The sequence below is a fragment of the Postia placenta genome, assembly GCF_002117355.1.
Source record: "Postia placenta MAD-698-R-SB12 unplaced genomic scaffold POSPLAscaffold_4, whole genome shotgun sequence".
Classification (NCBI taxonomy): Eukaryota; Fungi; Basidiomycota; class Agaricomycetes; order Polyporales; family Adustoporiaceae; genus Rhodonia; species Rhodonia placenta.
The window spans coordinates 890,902-909,194 of NW_020169835.1; the positions used below are offsets into that span (position 1 = coordinate 890,902).

Here is an 18,293-nt window from a genome sequence, read left to right on the forward strand (position 1 = left end):
ACTTCTTCGTGCATATCTACACATCAACAAGCTCGTACCATCGCTGCATCATTGACCGTGCTCGTCGAGGCTCGATAGAGACAGCGCCACAGATACCGGGTGGCTCCAACTTGTCAACAAAGAACGTCTTGTTGAATTATTTGGGTACGTAGCAGTAACAATCCCTAACACGGGTGAAATATGCTGAACTTGTCTGATATTCAAGCAAGCGATTGCAACCAGAACAGACATCCAGACTCTATATGTGGCGCCGCTGCCTTCGATAACATGTCAGTCTTATTTCTTTCATAGGAAATGCGATGGTGACGTTCTAGTACAGGGACGCATCCGGAGTTTCTTCTGATACCAAAGATGGGAGCAAGTTGAGCAACGCAGGTGGCGCCACCGACGAATCTGAGCGCACTCAGCAAGCAGCACTGGAGGCGGAGATCGCACTATTCGAGGCGAAGATACACAAACTTACCGACGCACTGGCGATACGGAAGCGGAAGCTTAATTCTTTAAGGCCCATTCATGGACTACCGCCTGAGATCGTGGCCCACATATTCACGCTTCTCGACGCATGCATGTGGGAGGACTCCACGTCGTTCTACAAATGGATCAAGGCCACACAATTTTGCTTCCGCTGGCGTGCTATCGCGCTACAATCTGCGACACTTTGGAGCCATATCGTTGTCCCGCCAAGCTTACAATGGACCGCCGAGTTATTGAAACGCGCCGGAGATTGCCCTCTCACTATTGTGGACACACATCTACCTCTTTCGGGCGCCAAGAGTGCCTCTCTGAGGCTCATCATGGAGCAACTTCCTCGCGTCGTTGAGTTGCGCGCAACATCAAACAGCGTCATTGTGCGCCGTATTCTTGAGCGTCCTCGAGGCCAGAAGTTCTCAGCGGTGCCACTCGATATCTCTGTACGAGTACAACAGTCTCAAGATGTCACAATATCCCGTGAAGAGATGTCTCCGACTCGATCGCTGCAACACATAGAACTTCGGGGCTGGGAAAAAATATGGCGCTCCTTAATGCCACTGTCGGGACTAAAATCAATCAAAATCGGGAATTGGGGCCCCCTGACAAGATGCATGCTCATATGGTTGTCCTCCTTGCCGCAATTGGAAATTCTTGAATTGGACAACACTGGTCATTGCTTTGACAAGCCAGAGCCCGGTCTACAACCCATCACACTTTCGCGTCTTCTGCGCCTTCGGGTCGTCGCCGAGGCAGCCGAGTGTGTCCACGTTCTCAAATATGTCTCATTTCCTCTCAGCACCCACATAGCACTTGTCGTCACTGATTCAGACTTTGCTGTGAACGATCTTTGTTCAATGCTCACGAGCAAGGTAGCATACTCAGACAAATGGCTGCTTATAGTTCGAAAGTCGTTTTCAGGAGCCGTTCACGTTGTGGGCGGCGTCCATCCATTCACATTCAGATATGCTCGCCAAAGCCGGAATGTTTTTGGAGACATGACGTTCCCTTGGAGCGTATTCCACATCACGTTTAGAGCACGGACCTTTACCCCAGACAATTTGGCCTCCTTTTGCGGCGGCTTACATCTCGACAGCGTACATTCACTGTACGTCCGGGGAAAATGTTTCGACTCACCATGGCAGTGGACCAAAGCATTCGCGAAGATGGATGACGTGAAGGCTCTCGCAATACGGCCCTTAGGAACATATACAGCCACGGTAGAGGCATCGCTCCAGCGGCCTGCCCCGGGATCCGGCTCGCAGTATCTCTTTCCTCACCTGAGAAGACTCCGGATCATGAAGCTCTCGCAGGACGACATGTACGCTACCAGGGAAGGATCGAAACTTGACGGTAGCGCCCTCGCGAGCATCCTTGCTCAACGGCGACAAAATAATGTTGGGATCCGTGAGTTGCAGCTACCGAATTGGGCGGGCTTGGACCATTGTGTCCTCGACATGCTTAAGAAGGTTGTGGATATGATCATCGTTGACAAGCAATGAAACAATGTATGCTTTATATATGGACCAAATATAGTATAGCGGCGGTGAGCGGCGACTTACGGCTTTGTACATCTGTACATATATATATCAGTGTATAAAGTGTCAAATTTCGAGTTCGGTTTACATGATGTCCAAATCTGCCGGACATCTGAAATGCAATCCAGGGAAAATACACGAATGGCGACCAATGCACGATGGTGAGATGAGCTACAAGCGTCGCAAGAAGGCGGCTGCTAAGCGCCGCATCGATTTCTACTCTTTTCGCCTCGATCTCAGTAGAAGTCTCACAGCCCGGCTCTACTAGTTTCACTGAGCTCAGTAGAAGTTGCTGGCTGCTACTATATCCTCCACTCTCGGAAGAAGGCATGAGGCAGACTTCACCATTAGCAGAGTAAGTCCAGTAGGCTCATGCATATGTCATGCGCCGGTAGATTGTGAACATCCGCTTCAAACAGACAAAGTGCGCCTGACAAATTGGATACCAGGCCTTCCAATGACCCATCTACTGCCGCAAATAATCACCTTCAGCTTTTGCTAGCTGATGAAGCACGGCAGAGCATACAAGCCCAGATGTTACCCCATCTACGAGCTCTTGCAAGGCTGAGAGAGCAAATGAATGCTCTCCTTCCCGTCTCTCGACTTCCACCTGAGCTCCTGATTCAGATCTTTGCCTGTCATGTTGCAATGCACGCCGGCGGAGGGCACTCTCACTATGGGTGGATCCAGATAACGCACGTCTGCTCGTTGTGGCGTACGATTGCCATAACTTCCCCAGTGTTATGGAATCACATTTGTGTCACAGCAAGTACTAACTGGATGCTTGAGCTGCTGAGACGTTCAGGCCGAATCGCACTTTCTGTGACGGCAGATTTCCCTCTAGACCCCACTCCCACGTTAAACCGACATTCCGCTTGGCTTGCTTCTCTGCGACTCGTGCTAAGAGAGCTCCCACGTATCAGGGAGTTACGCATACATGCAGCAGGAGATGTTCTGGAGAGTTCTCTAGCCGCGGTAGATGGAGGGCCAACTAAGATGGAAAGGCTGGAATTAGCCAACGTCGGGGGATTGGTCGACCAGGAGGCGTTGAAGCATTCCTTGTCAAAACTACTCGCGAACGAGCGCGCGCGCGCCCTACGCCGGCTGGAGCTCACGGAATTTCCGTATTGTTGGGGCGATGCCGTCTCGTTCCTTTCTCTCCGACACTTGCAGCTCATTTGTGCCCCGGAATCTACGTCAAAACCATCAATTCCAGAATTGTTGGAACGACTCAGTGTATTGTCTACTTTGGAGACACTACGCATGGAACATGTGGTCCATCCCCTCCCGGAAAGCTCGGAAGAGCCCCCTGTCAAACGGCAGACTGTCAAGCTCCCTCGCCTTCGCTATTTACGGCTTGCGGGTAGGATGATCGATAATGCGAACATACTCAATCATCTCCACCTCCCTGTGGACGTGGTAGTCTCTGTCTCTGTCAGCACTGACGAAGATGTCAACCAACACTCAGATGTCCTAGCCTTGGCCATCACTGCAAAAGTATCTGACGCAAAGCCCATATGCGGCCTCGTGATGCGTGACGAAGGCCCCCTTTGTTTTCATGCCCGAATGCTACTATATAACATGGATATACTACCTCCCCACGTCTGCGACGAATCCATTCACGCCGACTACTCCAGTACCCTCGCCGGAGCTCAGCTAGAGATCGAATTTGAAGAGACGTGGACGGCTTGGAATACGATGGCAGTCATCTGTCGACAACTGCCACTTACCGACATCCGCTCTCTAGAAATATCCGGTAGGCTGTCCACGACGGCAGCAACAGAGTGGAACACGATTGCTGTTCAAATGGACCATCTGACATCCATGAAAGTCTGTGGCAGCGTAGGGGAGATGTTCCTCAGGGCTTCCATTCCAGAAGAGGTGGATATTCCGGATAACAGCCCGTTGCCAGCCCTTCGGGACCTCCATCTACACAACGTCATGTGCAGGGATACGCACCTGTACGACAATCCTCACGACGATATTATGCGTCCACAGCTGGACCCTGACAGCAACGTGCTCTACCTCTGGCTCGTGGACCGGCACCGCCGTGGTGCCAAGGTCGATAGAGTGGCAGTGCAGGCCTGTCGCAACATTGACCGTAAGGATGTTCGTCTCTGCAAACAACTCGTGGACACTCTATTATGGGATCGCTACGTCGACATCGTGGATACAGCTACGTTTTTGAAACGTGCCGGAGTTTATGACAGCGACTCTGATGACTATTGAAAAAGTGAGTGAATGTATTACTATAGTCGTGACAAGTATCTGACTCTGTATAGCAATACACTACGTAGCTCATAGTGCGATTGGAGGGTGGGGAACACTTGTGCGCATGAAATCGGCGACTTCAGATGCATTGTGTTCTTTTTTTCATATTTCTTGGGATATGTATACGGATCACCTCGTGTGAATTGACCAGCACCAAAAAACCAGATATTTTAGGGTCAGTCAGCCCGCATTCTGTGTCCAGCATGTACAGCGTCCATATATTCTCGATCCTTGTTGCCTAGCTTTCGAGAGTCGACGGACAGCCTTGTGAGTGAGAAGCGGCGTTCCTCTAGAGGTACCCACTAACGTCTGCTTCGCCGGTGGCGGTTCAGCGAACGAAGGTGTCTGGGCAGAGGTGTAAAAGGGATAGGAAGGGGACCCGTCTATCTTTAGTTTCGCGAGCTTCACAGCAAGACACGGGGTTCATGCATTCCACCTTTGGTGTCCCGACACGGGACGCAGCGCGTCGTCCAATGTCAACGCTTTGATGTGGGAGTATGCCAATAGAAGCTTGATGGTTGTTGTCGTGCGGGACATCGAGTCGTGTGCCCGACGCCGCCGAGCATGCGCAAGCTATTGGGCAGTACGATGAGAGCTATGTACAGCTGTGGCAGGTATATCTTGCACCTTGAAAGGTACCCAATCACTCGGGTAGACAGGGTGAGCACGTCAAGAGTTCCAGAAAATGTCAGATCCAAGCTGCCACGCGCCTGTATACCTCAAGCTGCCGCCGCAAGTGTAGCTGTTCGTTTACTACTTGATTCGTTTGGTCCTACAGCCCCCATGCACACGGTATACACGGAGAACGGGACTCCGGACTGGTGAAGAACCCGGCTCTCTCAAAAGTAGACATGTTTCGCTAAAGCCTGCGTAGGTTGAAGGAAGTGTATTACATTCTGCTCACAGGAGACTATGTTTCGCATGAACAAGGTGATCATGAGTCCCCTGTATTTCATTTTCTCATCTGTGCTTCAGGGCATGATGCGTATTGGTACGTACATTCTTCCTTGCGATTCCGACTCGAGGCTCTAGATACTGGCGCGTCCCGATAGCCCAATCCTTGTGTATATTGTTCCATGTATCCTGTCATCCTCAGCATCGTATGTCTTGTACAGCAGTCTCTGCACGCCGCGACATGAGTTCCTTCCTCCTCTCATGTACCCAACTCAGGCCTCACTCACCAGCGCGAACGAGCAAAGGTTTCCCGTCTCTGGTATTATCTGACGGCTTCGCGGACACATTCTCGTCGCATATCGCGATTCACCAGAGCTACTCGGAAGGCAAACACTGTCATGCAGCGAGGGCTTTGTGCAGGCACGGCCAACCCCGACATTGGCGGAATAGTCAAAGCTAGCGCCACTCTAGGTCACGTGCGGACACCTATTGGGCGCGTCACCGTCAACTGCGGTCCCGTTGTCTATTTTTGTCCTGAGTGTAGCCGCCAGGAGATGTCGACCGCTCGCTTGCCTCTTGACGCTGTCGTCCCCTCAGCTCGTCGACGGGCAAGCACTGACCCCCGTTCACCCCCCTCTCAATCTCGCCGTGGAGCATTGCGCCCACATTGAGTTAAGCGTCTGTTCCTTGTTCTCTGAGGTCGTTCAGAGCTTCCCAAACTCAGCCTTCTGTCGCCAGCGGATATATTGGCCCCCATTTTTGATTTTTGATCGCCTGGCATTTGGAGCAAACTCCAACGCGTTTGATTCTTCTCCATGGCACCTCTAGTTGATCTCGTCCTCGTATTCCGCTCGTCTTCTGGCAAAGTCCTCTCGAGACCTCAGGCGCGCGAAAACGCGCGTCAAGCAGAGCGACAATACACCGAGCTGCTGGATGCATTGACGAAAGGTGGTCTTCGCGGTGTCGGAAAGCGTGGAGAGAACGACGGACAATTGCTGGTACTCGTCTCCTGCCCACAAGACACGCTCGTGCGACTGGCCCATCGCGAACGGTGAGACGCCACAACTGCATACTCCTGTGTGGGTTTCAACTCTCTCTAGACATTCGGATTTTGTATGTGGTCTGCCGACCGCCAATCCTACCGCGACTCTGGACCTAGACGTATCCCCCCTTTCTCCTGCAGATCGGCTGCGACTTGTCCACACCTATGTCACGTCCACTATCTCCGATGGTGGTCTCGGAATCGCTCCTGGCTCAGCGGACTGGGACCGTGTGGAGTCTATCATGATGTTGCACGACTATGCATTCAACGACGAATGGATTCGTTCGTGGACGAGGCGTGAGCTTGGCTTTGTGACATTCGACAAGATTAGACATCAGGTCAGTGATGCGCGCATCTCCACGCTGACGTCTTCTCATTGGTATATTGCAGTTCGGCGAGGCTATTGCCCTCTACTTCGCCTTCCTCTCGTACTACACAAAGTACCTCATCGCCATTTCACTAGTAGGCGGCTACTTCTACTTCTTCGGCGAACCATACAACGCGGTTTACTCGTGCATCTTACTGCTATGGTCCATCGCGTTTGTCGAATCGTGGCGGATCCGTCAACGCATCTTGTCAGTGCGCTGGGGAACAAGGGGTTCGTTCCGTGTTGAGAAGCGGCGCCCACAATATGTGCCATTAGCGTGGTGGAAGAAAGACCTTCGGATGATTGCCAATCTACCAGTGCTCATGCTGTTCGCCGCTGTGCTTGCGGCTTTGCTAACAAGCATGTTCGTCTTCGAAGCGTTTGTAACTGAGCTGTACACAGGACCTGGGCACCGGTTTGTGGTATGTACCTGCCGCTCATTCACGCCTGATTCTCGGCTGATTTCATTAGTCTTTCGCACCCACGATTATAGTCTCGGTGGTCCTCCCCCGTTTCCTCAAGATCTACCATGGCTCCGCGGTGTCCCTCACGAATTGGGAGAACCATGCGCACCAGTCCACTTATGACACATCGCTTACGCTCAAGACTTTCTCGCTGGCTGCCCTTGCAGATTACGTGGGTCTCGCACTATCTGCCTTCGTGTACGTGCCCTTCGGCGAGGAGGTCATGGCTGTTGTGCAAAACTTCATTGAGCGCGACGCTTCGCGCCACATCTCCGTCGCGTCGGCATTCTACTCGCGCTTTTCGCCTGTGAAGTCTGTGGCCACCGCACAGGCCGCCGCCGGCGCGGCGAAGTACACCGTGGGCATGTGGGAGCAGGACGTGGTGAGTGCGCGCAAGAAGCTGAGCCCGACGCGACTGCAGGACCAGATGTTCGCGTCGACGGTGACGAACCAGGTCGTGAACGCGTTCATGGAAGTCGGCCTCCCGTACGTCCTCCGCGGCCTCGACTCGCTGCGGCGCGGGCGCGGGCTCGGGCTGTCGGGCCATGGCGCGCCGCCGGCGAGTGGGAAGAAGAAGCGCGTGTCGTTCGAGGATCAGCCGGAGGGCTCGGAGCCGGAGAAGCCGGCAGATGGGCGGGAAGAGAGGGTGTTCATGGAGGAGGTCTGGCGGCAGGTGGACCTCCCGGACTACGAGCTGTTCCAGGACTACAGCGAGATGGTCACGCAATTCGGGTACGTTGCGCTGTGGTCCACGATCTGGCCGCTTGCCCCAGGTAAGTTGCCCCACAATGTGGTGCTTTCGCACGTTGCTAACGTAAAGTTGTTTCTCTTGCAGTGATGGCGCTCACGAACAACTGGTTCGAGCTGCGCTCTGACGCGTTCAAGATCGCGCACCACGTGCGGCGGCCCATCCCTGCGCGCACCGACACCATCGGGCCCTGGCTCGACTCGCTCTCCTTCCTCGCCTGGCTCGCCGCGCTGACCAACTCCGCCCTTGTGTACCTCTTCCGCCCGAGCGACCACTGCAAGCCGCTCGCCACCACGCTGGAGCGCAAGCACCTGCACACCGCCCAGGGCGGCGCGGATGCGCGCCAGCTGCTCTTCACCGCCCTGCTCGTCGCGCTCGCGGCGTCGCACGGGTACATCATCGCGCGAGTGATCGTGCGTCATGTGCTCGAGCGGCTGTTGTGGCGCGGGAGCGTCGAGGAGCGGGAGGCGGAGCACGTCGAGACGGTGGTCAAGGAGGAGTACCTGAGGAGTCTCGGCGTCGCGGACGTGGCCAGCGGTAAGGCAGCAAGGAGAGAAGCCACTCCCGACGATGTTGCCGACGATGTTGCGGAGTCCGAGTCGTTCTGGCTATATGACGAGGGGCTAGACGAGCTTCTGAGAGGAACAAAGGAACAATGAGGGCTCTGGTATGTTTCGTTTTTGTACTTGCTATTGCGTTACTGCGCCTTGAACTACTGCAAATTATAATGATCAAAACATAGCATTGGGTGCGAAAGAACTGGCATAGGGTATGAATCCAACACCTAGAATTGTCAGAGTAGAGAGTACAAGCCATAACTCGAAAGCACATAATTATCAACGTCAAACGAATTGCGTCCGTTTTACCTGTCTCGTACATCATCGCCTTATGCCTGCGCACCGACACCCTGGGGTCCAGTGTGCGGCGATCTGGCATCTTCCCCAGACACCTCCATCCTCGCGAATTGGTTCTGCAGCCCGTAGTATTGCGACTGCAATCCCGGCTCAGATCCGGCAGGCGGCGAACTCTGCGGGGCACCCGCGGGTGCTGATGGTGCGTAGCCTGCAGGTGCATACGGCGACGGCTCGTAATTCTGTGTTTGCGAGTGGACGCTCGCAGTGGGGCTTTCTGGCGCGCCCTGATGCCGCACGTCTTGTACTTCCGCCCCGGAGTGGCCGTATTCAGAACCAGGAGCAGAGGCTGCAATCGCTTCCTGGCCTGGATGCACGGAATGCGGGGCGTACACATTCAGGTCAGGATTTGATTGGTGCGAGGCAGCGGCTGGATCAGCTGAGTATTGGTAAGGTGATGCCGCAGCGGGTGCACCCTGCTGCTGGTACATAGAGCCGGGATGCGAGAGCTGTGTCTGCTGCTGCTGCTGCTGCGGTTGCTGGGCGCTGGTCTGCACGCTATCCTGTGAGGTGGTGCGTACTGCATCGGGGGGCGGGCCTTCCTTAACGCCAGGGACGGAGATGAAGTAGACCGAGCCTGTTGGATCAGTGCCACCCCTCGCGTAGTACTGTGCCCATGCATTGGCATTGGCGTCGGGGTAGGTTGCGTTTGGATCGAATACATACGGCGGACCGCCCTGCTGTGAGGGTTGCTGGACTTGAGGCTGCACTTGTGCCTGTGACTGCGGCTGAGGTTGCGGCTGAGGTTGAGGTTGCAGTTGAGGTTGAGGTTGCGGCTGTACTTGAGGTTGTATCTGCGGTTGCACTTGCGGCGGGACACCCTGAGAGACGGGCTGAGGAGAGTAGCTCCGCTCCGGTTGCACCCCGTATGGACCAGGTGTGCCTGCAGGAGGGCCATAACTTTGCTGAGCGTACGTGGTCTGGGGTCGTTGGGCGTACGGCTGAGACTGGGGCTGGGGCTGGGGCTGGGGCTGAGGAGTGCCAGCGGGGTAAGCGTTGGCAGGAGCCGAATATGCGTTGTACCCAGGTTGATCGTAGACAGTAGGGTTCCAGCCGTATTGCTGAGGCCCACCAGGGACGCCGTAACCTTGACGGGAGCGAGAGTCGGGACGGGTGATATATGGCTGGGTTGATGCGTATATAGGACGATTGTCGTACACTGCATTAATCCGTATGCCATGAGTTCAGAAACTTCAGACCGACGATGATCACGTACTCGCTGCATGGCGTGCCAGACTATCCTCCATCATCCTGTCAAAGATTGTCCTGGCCTTCACAAAGGTCTCATTCATGGAGACAAGGTCAGCTGTGTAAATAGCATGTGAGCATCTAGAGTTGCTGCGACAATGTATGCACATACCCCGCTTCTGAGAGTACTTATCAATAAGCTTGACAATCTTGGGACGCAGCGTCATGCAGTCTTTGTACAATTCCTGCGAAGAGAATTAGGGGGCTGTATTTACTATGACGACTGTGCACGTTTACCTGTATTTCTTCGTTATCCGCAAGATTATCCTTGGCAGGGTCCATTCCCCGCAGCAAGGTCAACAGACGATCGACGCTGGCAGCCTGAGAGAAGACTGCAGCTTCCTGTTCTGCTTCTTTGGTGAGCTCAGCAGCTGTCGGTTCAGGAAGAGGTTCCTGCACGTCCAGGTAAGGTAAACAAACAAACGACGAGAAGGGAGGGGGAGGCACGGACCACATAGTTTACCGGGAAGATACCTGTCCTCCCCCGCAACTGGCCTCGCCACCAATCCTTATATCCACGATCAACGACCTTGATGATGTCACCCTTCTCGAAAGCTAATTCGCCCGCCTCTGTTGGCTCAAAGGTGTGCAGCGCGCGCACGCGGGTCACAACTGGTATGCTCTCCTGGGCTGACAAACTCGGCGCAGGAGAGCTCGCGGTGACCGAGGAGACCGTCACGCTGGACTCTGTTGATGAGGGCTCACTGGACACTGCGGGGTTGGCGGATGGAACGTAGCCGCCATAGCTGGGCGGCTGTGCGTAGGTCTGCTGGCGCGAGGTCGAGGTCGTCGGGGCATGAGCGGAGCTCGACCCGGAGCCTGATGCGCCTGCGCCGCTGGAGGACGCAAGAGAGTACTGCTCCCACTGTGAACGTCCACCTTTGTCTTGTATAGACATCTCGAGAGCGCGCTGTAGCTCCTCCTCTTCACGACGGCGCACATCATCGTCGACCGCTGGCGGGGGTGGTTCATCAGGCGTCTCGAATTTGTATCCTGGGTGGTTGCATCGGCCACTGATACTATGCGCGAGATTATCAATACTGCGCACCTTTGCTCTTCAGCGACTCGAAACACTCCTCCATGATGCCGAGCGTGGTGTCATTCTCGAACTCGGCGGTCCACATTGCGACGAGCGCGAGAGCGCGCTTCCTGACTTTCTCATGTGTTGTCTGGTGGGATGAGGATCAGTTGAACAAATACGCTTGGATGGGAAGGACACATCATACCCGATCGGCGATGAGCTTCTCCAGCCCCTGGGTGAATGCGCGAGACGCAATCTCGCGGTGGACCTCAATCCCGCAGTTCTTGGTCAATGACTCGGACAAAGTTAGAGTGTAGAGTTGGACGTTGGGATTGCGGTGCGAGAGTCGTCTCAAGACGGCCGCAACGACATTGCGCGCGCTGTTTCGGTAGACTATTAGCACTGGCAGTGTGCGTCCGAGATTATCACGCACCCTTGCTCTCCCTCGTCCTGTACTTTGTCGCATAGATTAAGTATGAGCTCCCAGTTCTCGCTCGTCAAATTCTCGTCCGTTGTTTTGGCTAAAGATCGCGTTAGCGATACTCCTTGATGGGCCAATGCGACGACCCTGGACACCCACCAACGATCTCATCGTACGTGTTGGGTTGGCTGCCTCTAAACATCGTTATATGCGCAGCGGGGTGAAAGCAAGATGAAAGCACGCGTCGAAGTCGAATAAATATACAGCGACGACTGCGGCACGAATGAAGCAGTGCTGCGAGGTGCTACGGCCGTGACATCAGCCATACCCGCCGCTCATTGCCTTACTTGGAAGCCGAGGTCCGGCCAGTTGCCTGTTTTGGGACGCCTCACTGCCGGACGCTCAAAGCTGAAAGAGTCAAGACTCGACGCTCATCTCCATCGTTCGTCGTCGTCCGCTTTCCAATGGCCAAGAGTAACTATCTCTGAGCTTCACACTATGTGATCGGACTGATCTTTCCTCCAGTACCACGGAATTTCCGCCTCCTGGAAGAACTGGAGAAGGGCGAGAAGGGCATTGGCGATGGCTCGTGCTCGTACGGTCTCGAGGATGGAGACGATATCATGATGACCCACTGGAACGGCACGATCATTGGCCCTGGACATGTAAGTGCTCCTGCTAGGCTGCGCGATACTTGATCCACGATGCCCTTGTGGATGAAGTGGCTGAGGCGCTCTGCAGACCGTGCATGAGAACCGAATCTACAGTCTCAAGATCACCTGTGGCGAGAGCTACCCAGAACAGCCCCCGACTGTGCAATTCGTCTCTCGGGTTAACCTTCCGTTCGTGAGCCAAGTGGATGGCAAAGTGGACCATTCCAAGCTCCCCGTATTAGCCCATTGGAACAGAAATAGCAGCATCGAGACCATCCTAGTGGAGATCCGCAGGTGCGTTGGGCTCTCCTAATTCTTCACGCTGTCTTTGAATTTTTCCTCATTATGGATAATGTAGAGAGATGGCATCGTTTGCCAACCGGAAGTTACCCCAGCCTCCGGAAGGGACCATGTTCTAGGAGATCACATATCTTGAGCTGAAATCATATTTGACGAAGGAGTCCTGAATATCGGTGGTAATTGTATTTCTGTCATTGAATCAATCCTGTCATATTGTAACATTCGAATCGCAACACACTTACACTGTATAGCTGGTCTGACATTCTTCAGCTCGCCCGTCAGTGCTCAGTTCGGTCGCTCGACCCTGCGTCCGGCACACAACAAGGGCTCTGATAGATCGTGTCAGCCAATAAGATGACATACACCGCCCGAGATGCGCCGTCTTCTCAGATGCACTCGCCCCTTTGATTGATGATCTGCAGAGATACTGAACTTGTTATAATTTTGCTGAACGCTCTTCGGAGACAGCTGATAGTGCGCCCTTGTTCACCTCCTGGAATCTTCCTGGATGGGGCATTGACCGCACGTCCAGCGAGTGCGTGTATCAGGCTCATTTCATCTACCAATCGTTGACCGCCAGATTCATTTCTGGGTCCCACAGCCTGAGTTGATGTTGTCAGGTCCGCCAATCATTTCATAATTAATCAACTCGGCGAGGAGTCAGCGTGCCACAGTGAAGTCACTGCGCACGCAAAGCTCGCGATCAACAGGCCTGCATTGATCTGTGAGTGTTCGTAACGAGATGTTCTCTTGTTTGCCAGTGCCACCCATTACGGTACACTCAAATGTTTTCGGCGATTCATGTTTAAGACGCTTGCGGATTCATAACATGCGATGAGATAATGTGGTGTGGAAATAAGCGAGCGAAGAATATAGCGTCCAGATTAGATTGGTCCACCCAGACTACTATGGTATATTGATAATGTGATACATACTCCCAACAGGTAAAACAAACTGCAAAAAAGTGAAAGTGAACGGCCTCCCTTGTAATCATGGACACATGCATAAATCAAGTATGAGCGAACGGTCACCATGGTCAGACAAAATCACTTAAAGCCCTCGCTCCTGCCTCGTCTGGTTCACGAAGAGGTCTTTACTCTTGAACAAGCGGACGAACCAATCTCCCATGATGATGCCCCACAGGTAGTCGAGGTAAGCACACCCACGATTCTGGGAAGATCCCCGTGACGACGGTCAACATCGTGAACAGGCTGAGCACATGTTTGGTACGCACCCTGCCAAGAGGTATCAGAATAATCTCTGTGGTTCCCTTGTATGTCCTCGTCATGCGCCGTCCCTCGAGGCAACTGAGGATGTTTGGCGCCACAATTTCAACGTGTTTGGGGCACTTCTCCGCCTGCTTCTGCTCATTGCAGTTGGTAATGTCCCCGATCGAGAAAACGCCTGGGTGCCCGACGACCTCGAATGTGGGCTCAACGCATACGAGCCCGCGCTCATCAAGCACGTCAGGGCCCAGGGACGCGATCCAACTGGTGTTGGGCCGCGGGCCGAACGTCGGGACGATGAGATCCGCTGTGGGGATCGACATGCCGCTGCGCGTGGTAATCCCAACCGTGCCGTACTCAGGAATGTAGTCTGTGAGCTCCGAGAAGACCATCTCGATTCCCCGTGCTCTTGAGCGACGCTCGATGTCTCTGCGATACCGTTCGGGGTATGTTGCGTTGAGCAGCATGTTGTCCGCCTGCACAATGGTAATCTTCTTATTCTGTGCCAGGTGAGCATCACGTTCAGAAAGTTAGAGCGGGGACAGCCTACCGGGTATATATCTCTGATTTCTCCCGCAGTCTCTACGAGCAGGTTAAATTGGCTTACACGAACACATTGCAGAAGTACTCACCAATACCGACAGCGCCCCCTCCGATGAGCACTATATGTTGCGCCTGCTCGTACATCTTCCGCCAGTTGGTGATATGGTGTTGCATGTCTTCGCGCTCGAACGGGAAATCCAACGGCCCGGACCAGAGGAACCCGCACGCAAGAACGAGAAGAGCGTACTCCACTCTCTCTTCACTCTCGAGCACAACCCATCCCCCCTTCCCCGGCGCCCTCTCCTCGATCGCGAACGCCTTTCCCACGATGACCTCTCCGTTTCCGTTGATAAATAGCTTGTCATATGGTATGAGTGCCAGGTCCTCCAGTCTATCCTGGGCGGAGACGGTCATGCGCGCGGCTGCTGGCAGGTGCACCGCGAATGGCCGCTGGTTGATGAGGATAAGCCTGTATTTGTATGGGTTGAGACTGCCAGACAGTTGCCGCGCGAGGTTGGCCCCTGCATGCCCGCCGCCAACAATCACGACATTCCTTCTCGTTGTGCGGTTCTCCTTGGACATGGTACCCAGGGTCGCTTCAGGCAGCGAAACGAATGACGGGGGATAAGCTCAGGGGTAAGGAAACGGCGGCCTCTGGCCAGATTAGCATGGCACACCATGTCTTGGACTCTTGTATCATATATGGGCGCCTGACGGTGGCAATCTGGTACGCGATCGCATGCCGACTTTGATCGACCTGGAAAATCCAATCACCGGATACAGCTGCGTGTGCCTGTCGGTGAGAACTGCGACACGGATCTCATGCAATAATGTACTCCCACCTCTAAAATCCACGGCCCCCATTGCTTCAACACTCCATAGCTCACATCAGAACCTCGCCGTGGACGCCTCGGAAACACAGCCTGCCTATCCTCTGAAACCCAAGGCACCGTTTTACATCAGGCGCTTGGCACGATAGCGGCCCATCAATCAGCCTATTGCAGTCTTGCAACGGTCACAAGTGGTGATGATGATGATGATGATGATGATGATGATGATGATGATGACTTCAGCATTTATATACCGCTACAAGCAAACACAATGGTGCTAAGACGCGGGGCGGCGGCACCCCTGTCGTGTGAGGTATCTACGGGGTCAGACTGCGAGTTGACTGCACGCTATGCCGCCGGTGACAACTATGCGAGCGGTACGATATGGCCCGGACAAATTCGCTTGGGAGACGCCGCTCAGGGTCGACATCTCAGTGACAGGTATAGGCTTCGACCGCCCTTTGATGTTCGTGTAAACCTTTGAGTTTGCTTTCAGTACGACACGTTAACCGCTCAACTTCCGGAATCATGGTAGTGACGACGGATAACCACTCTCAAGACCTCTGTTATACATGCAGCTACCCTGGCGCATCAGTTCGGAGGATATGCCAGGATCACTGTCAGCGCAGGTCAACTACAGCGCGCGCGACTGCACTGGAATCGGGCATATCGTGACAAACGCCACCGAGGCAGTAGTGTGGGTCTGAAACTAAAAATAAGAGCTCGCTAGCCAGAAATATTACGTTGATGAGAGCGGTTATCTTCATGTTGACATCAGAAATGGACGTCTGACTACCTAGAATTTCCAATGACGGGAATTTTTCTCAAGTACGAACGCTTGACCTTGCAGTCCCGACCACTGACAGTTGATTGCGAGGACATAGCGTAAGATGACATGCCTGGCAACAACAATGATTACGTGATTACATTGAACGGAGATTTTGACCCGCGACCATTTTGTGAGCATTCGAGATCACATCTTCTTGCATGTTTGCGTTCTCATACTTCTCTTCGCCGTATTCGCGCACACAGTACTTTCATTGGATACGGTCGGAGATGCGTACGAAAGAACAAACTCCTATCCTATGTATCCCCGCTCGACCGCAAAATACGTTGCTAACTCTCTAGCGACTCGGGTTCACGTTTGCGCTGCTTCATTGCATGGTTTAAGGATGGAAGTACGCGTCGAGCTGAACCGAACAATACTATCAATACAGATGCTCATTCCGTCGGCTTCTCTGATTACATCCTGTCTTCCGAGCGTGGCTTGCCGACACTGTTCGAAGGGGTGTGAACAAATTCGATCATATAACAAAGAAGTGGATAGCGAATACTATGCGTATGCTATTCGGATCGGTTCTCTGCTACCATTCATCCAAGACTGGAATATAGATGTCTCGTTACGAAGCTAGTCGCATGCTGGTCCAGTCCGGCAGTGGACATATTCATCCCACAACACCTCCTTCAAGAGCTGCTGGCAAGGCTCGACGTACACTCCGCCGATATTCTGGCGATGCTGGTGGTACGTTGAAAACTCTGAGCTGGTTGCTTGTGTATGTATTGATGTAGTCAAGTCGCTGTATGCCGAACACAGCCGCTTTTCTGCTTCTATCAATGACACACAGCGGCCACGGCAAGAGATTCATCTCGGCTACTTACATGACGAATGAGTAGTCAGAAGCTCAGTCATTTACGACCGTTTCTGAACCAACATAACCGTTACGACCTTGCAATCATGTTTCTGAACTTGTCACGCAAGGCGTGCTATAACACTGCATAATGTCGTTACCATAGCCGGCCGACAGGCTGGATCCTATCGCAGACGAAATCGATAGCGTGCCGAGTGAGTGTGCCTTGTTCTATAATAGTATACATTTCGACAGCCCGTGTATGGGGCGCAAAATTGCACCAGATTGGAGGAGAGTCACTAGACAACGGAAGCGAAGCACCGCAGGGTCTCGGATGGTTGATCGCAATGTGCCTAAGTTGGCATATCAGCGAAACGTGCAAACAAATGAAGATCATGACGCACGAAGTGGTTTACACCGTCCAACCTCCTCACATCAACCTTACGAGCGCCAGGGGGCCACGCATGACGAACCCTCCTCGCCAGATCCCATGAACCGTAAACTGTCTCGCCCACGGACATTGCACACCAGACAAGCACGATGCGTAGCCCAGGCCAAACACTTTTGTCGAGTAGAGCACGCTGTGCGTTCTCCTGGTATACGGTACTGTCGATATCCAGCATCGCTAAGTGTGATCGTTGGGCACCTGCCCAGTCTGTGACGGCAGCGATCTCAACGGGAGACATCGACTTGAGCGTAGGTTGGTACTTGAGAGGATCGTCTATCGGTGAATTGCTGATACCAGCGAGAATTTCCTCGCGAGTGAGGGTATTGAATGAGGACAGCACGGTGGGGGAGTGGCGGTAATAGCCAGATACCCAGAAGGAGAATACTTCCGCTGCATCTTCCGGGGGAATAGACTTATCACGGGCTGTATTGTACACATCTTCGTACACATCAGAGATGCCAAAAGTGTACAGCGGCGGATCTGCATGCAGCTTCAATGTAGAGACTCTTGTGGGAAGATGTCGTAGTAGACTCACCGTAGACAATAAAGGATCGCAGATGCATGTCTAGCAGTTTCCGGGTCGCTTCCGGAAGCGCATGAGCAGATGCAAGCATAGACATGATGGGGCAGTTCCCCAACGACCACCCGAGAATCGATAAACCCCCAGCCGCCTCGGACTTGTGCGACAAAGCCTTGGGAGGTAGATCATGCTCCAGAATGAACCATTCCAGGAACCTGGCCAATTCCATCCCTCGGTCACTGATGAATGTTGCTTGGTCTGCTTTGTCAGAGCGCAATGCATCGAGTTCTGATGGTGAGAAGGGCGTGGAGCCTGGATAGTCACGCAAGTTTATCGCGACCAGGCGCATATTATGTTCGGCGGCATACTGGAACATAGGTTTGAAGATGCCTATTAGCAGAGACGTGCGTCAATAGTCTCATGTTTGATTCGCAACACAACATCGCTTCTGAGATAACAGCGTGAAGCAGTTGAGAAGGGCGCAGCTTACCTCCGTGAAAGATCAATCCATGAACCAACACAAGCGTTGTGTATGTTTCCGACCCAGGAGGTGCCCCGGAGTCCTCATAGTAAAGCTGTGTTCCTTTATCGTCGACTGGCGCTACAGGCATTGTTGAGTGTGAGGATTGTGGGTAACCAGTATGCCACATACAAGCCGACGAGGGAACTATATACTTGCTAACGCCACGCCGCCGATGATACCCGTGCATGAGAGCTTAGATATGTAGCTTCCACGCGCAAACAGTCGTTCC

General features: G+C 53.5%; 6 protein-coding genes across 6 annotated transcripts; 3 read left to right on the top strand and 3 right to left on the bottom strand.

Annotated features, from left to right (window-relative positions):
* Positions 1 to 180: 180 nt before the first annotated feature.
* On the top strand, positions 181 to 4,235 carry POSPLADRAFT_1137229 (hypothetical protein; the record flags this gene model as incomplete). Its single annotated transcript, XM_024484769.1, has 4 exons — positions 181 to 269; positions 320 to 1,875; positions 2,135 to 2,245; positions 2,773 to 4,235. The coding sequence occupies 4 exons, from the start codon at positions 181 to 183 to the stop codon at positions 4,233 to 4,235; spliced, it is 3,219 nt and encodes a 1,072-aa protein (XP_024340861.1).
* A 1,751-nt stretch (positions 4,236 to 5,986) lies between these two features.
* POSPLADRAFT_1168220 (hypothetical protein) lies at positions 5,987 to 8,529 on the top strand (the record flags this gene model as incomplete). Its single annotated transcript, XM_024488002.1, has 5 exons — positions 5,987 to 6,222; positions 6,272 to 6,551; positions 6,604 to 7,002; positions 7,052 to 7,817; positions 7,880 to 8,529. The coding sequence occupies 5 exons, from the start codon at positions 5,987 to 5,989 to the stop codon at positions 8,449 to 8,451; spliced, it is 2,253 nt and encodes a 750-aa protein (XP_024340862.1). The 3' UTR covers positions 8,452 to 8,529.
* Positions 8,530 to 9,911: 1,382 nt separating this feature from the next.
* POSPLADRAFT_1137254 (hypothetical protein) lies at positions 9,912 to 11,595 on the bottom strand (the record flags this gene model as incomplete). The annotated part of the gene is made up of 8 exons (XM_024484774.1): positions 9,912 to 10,009; positions 10,064 to 10,136; positions 10,189 to 10,344; positions 10,403 to 10,944; positions 11,000 to 11,120; positions 11,178 to 11,352; positions 11,406 to 11,493; positions 11,553 to 11,595. The coding sequence occupies 8 exons, from the start codon at positions 11,593 to 11,595 to the stop codon at positions 9,912 to 9,914; spliced, it is 1,296 nt and encodes a 431-aa protein (XP_024340863.1).
* Positions 11,596 to 11,821: 226 nt separating this feature from the next.
* Positions 11,822 to 12,594, top strand: POSPLADRAFT_1065435 (hypothetical protein). Its single transcript, XM_024481945.1, has 4 exons — positions 11,822 to 11,867; positions 11,919 to 12,058; positions 12,135 to 12,340; positions 12,405 to 12,594. The coding sequence occupies exons 1-4, from the start codon at positions 11,858 to 11,860 to the stop codon at positions 12,463 to 12,465; spliced, it is 417 nt and encodes a 138-aa protein (XP_024340864.1). The 5' UTR covers positions 11,822 to 11,857; the 3' UTR covers positions 12,466 to 12,594.
* An 802-nt stretch (positions 12,595 to 13,396) lies between these two features.
* On the bottom strand, positions 13,397 to 14,697 carry POSPLADRAFT_1137551 (hypothetical protein; the record flags this gene model as incomplete). Its single annotated transcript, XM_024484798.1, has 4 exons — positions 13,397 to 13,516; positions 13,581 to 14,072; positions 14,123 to 14,154; positions 14,205 to 14,697. 4 exons carry the CDS (start codon positions 14,695 to 14,697, stop codon positions 13,397 to 13,399), a joined length of 1,137 nt encoding a protein of 378 aa, XP_024340865.1.
* A 2,175-nt stretch (positions 14,698 to 16,872) lies between these two features.
* Positions 16,873 to 18,152, bottom strand: POSPLADRAFT_1045200 (hypothetical protein; the record flags this gene model as incomplete). Its single annotated transcript, XM_024478701.1, has 4 exons — positions 16,873 to 16,926; positions 16,978 to 17,501; positions 17,557 to 17,931; positions 18,032 to 18,152. 4 exons carry the CDS (start codon positions 18,150 to 18,152, stop codon positions 16,873 to 16,875), a joined length of 1,074 nt encoding a protein of 357 aa, XP_024340866.1.
* Between the last annotated feature and the right edge of the window lie 141 nt (positions 18,153 to 18,293).

Coding starts and splice junctions, on each gene's coding strand:
- POSPLADRAFT_1065435 (XM_024481945.1), top strand. Junction 12,059..12,134: donor CGATCATTGGCCCTGGACAT/GTAAGTGCTCCT, acceptor GGCGCTCTGCAG/ACCGTGCATGAGAACCGAAT. Junction 12,341..12,404: donor ATCCTAGTGGAGATCCGCAG/GTGCGTTGGGCT, acceptor TGGATAATGTAG/AGAGATGGCATCGTTTGCCA.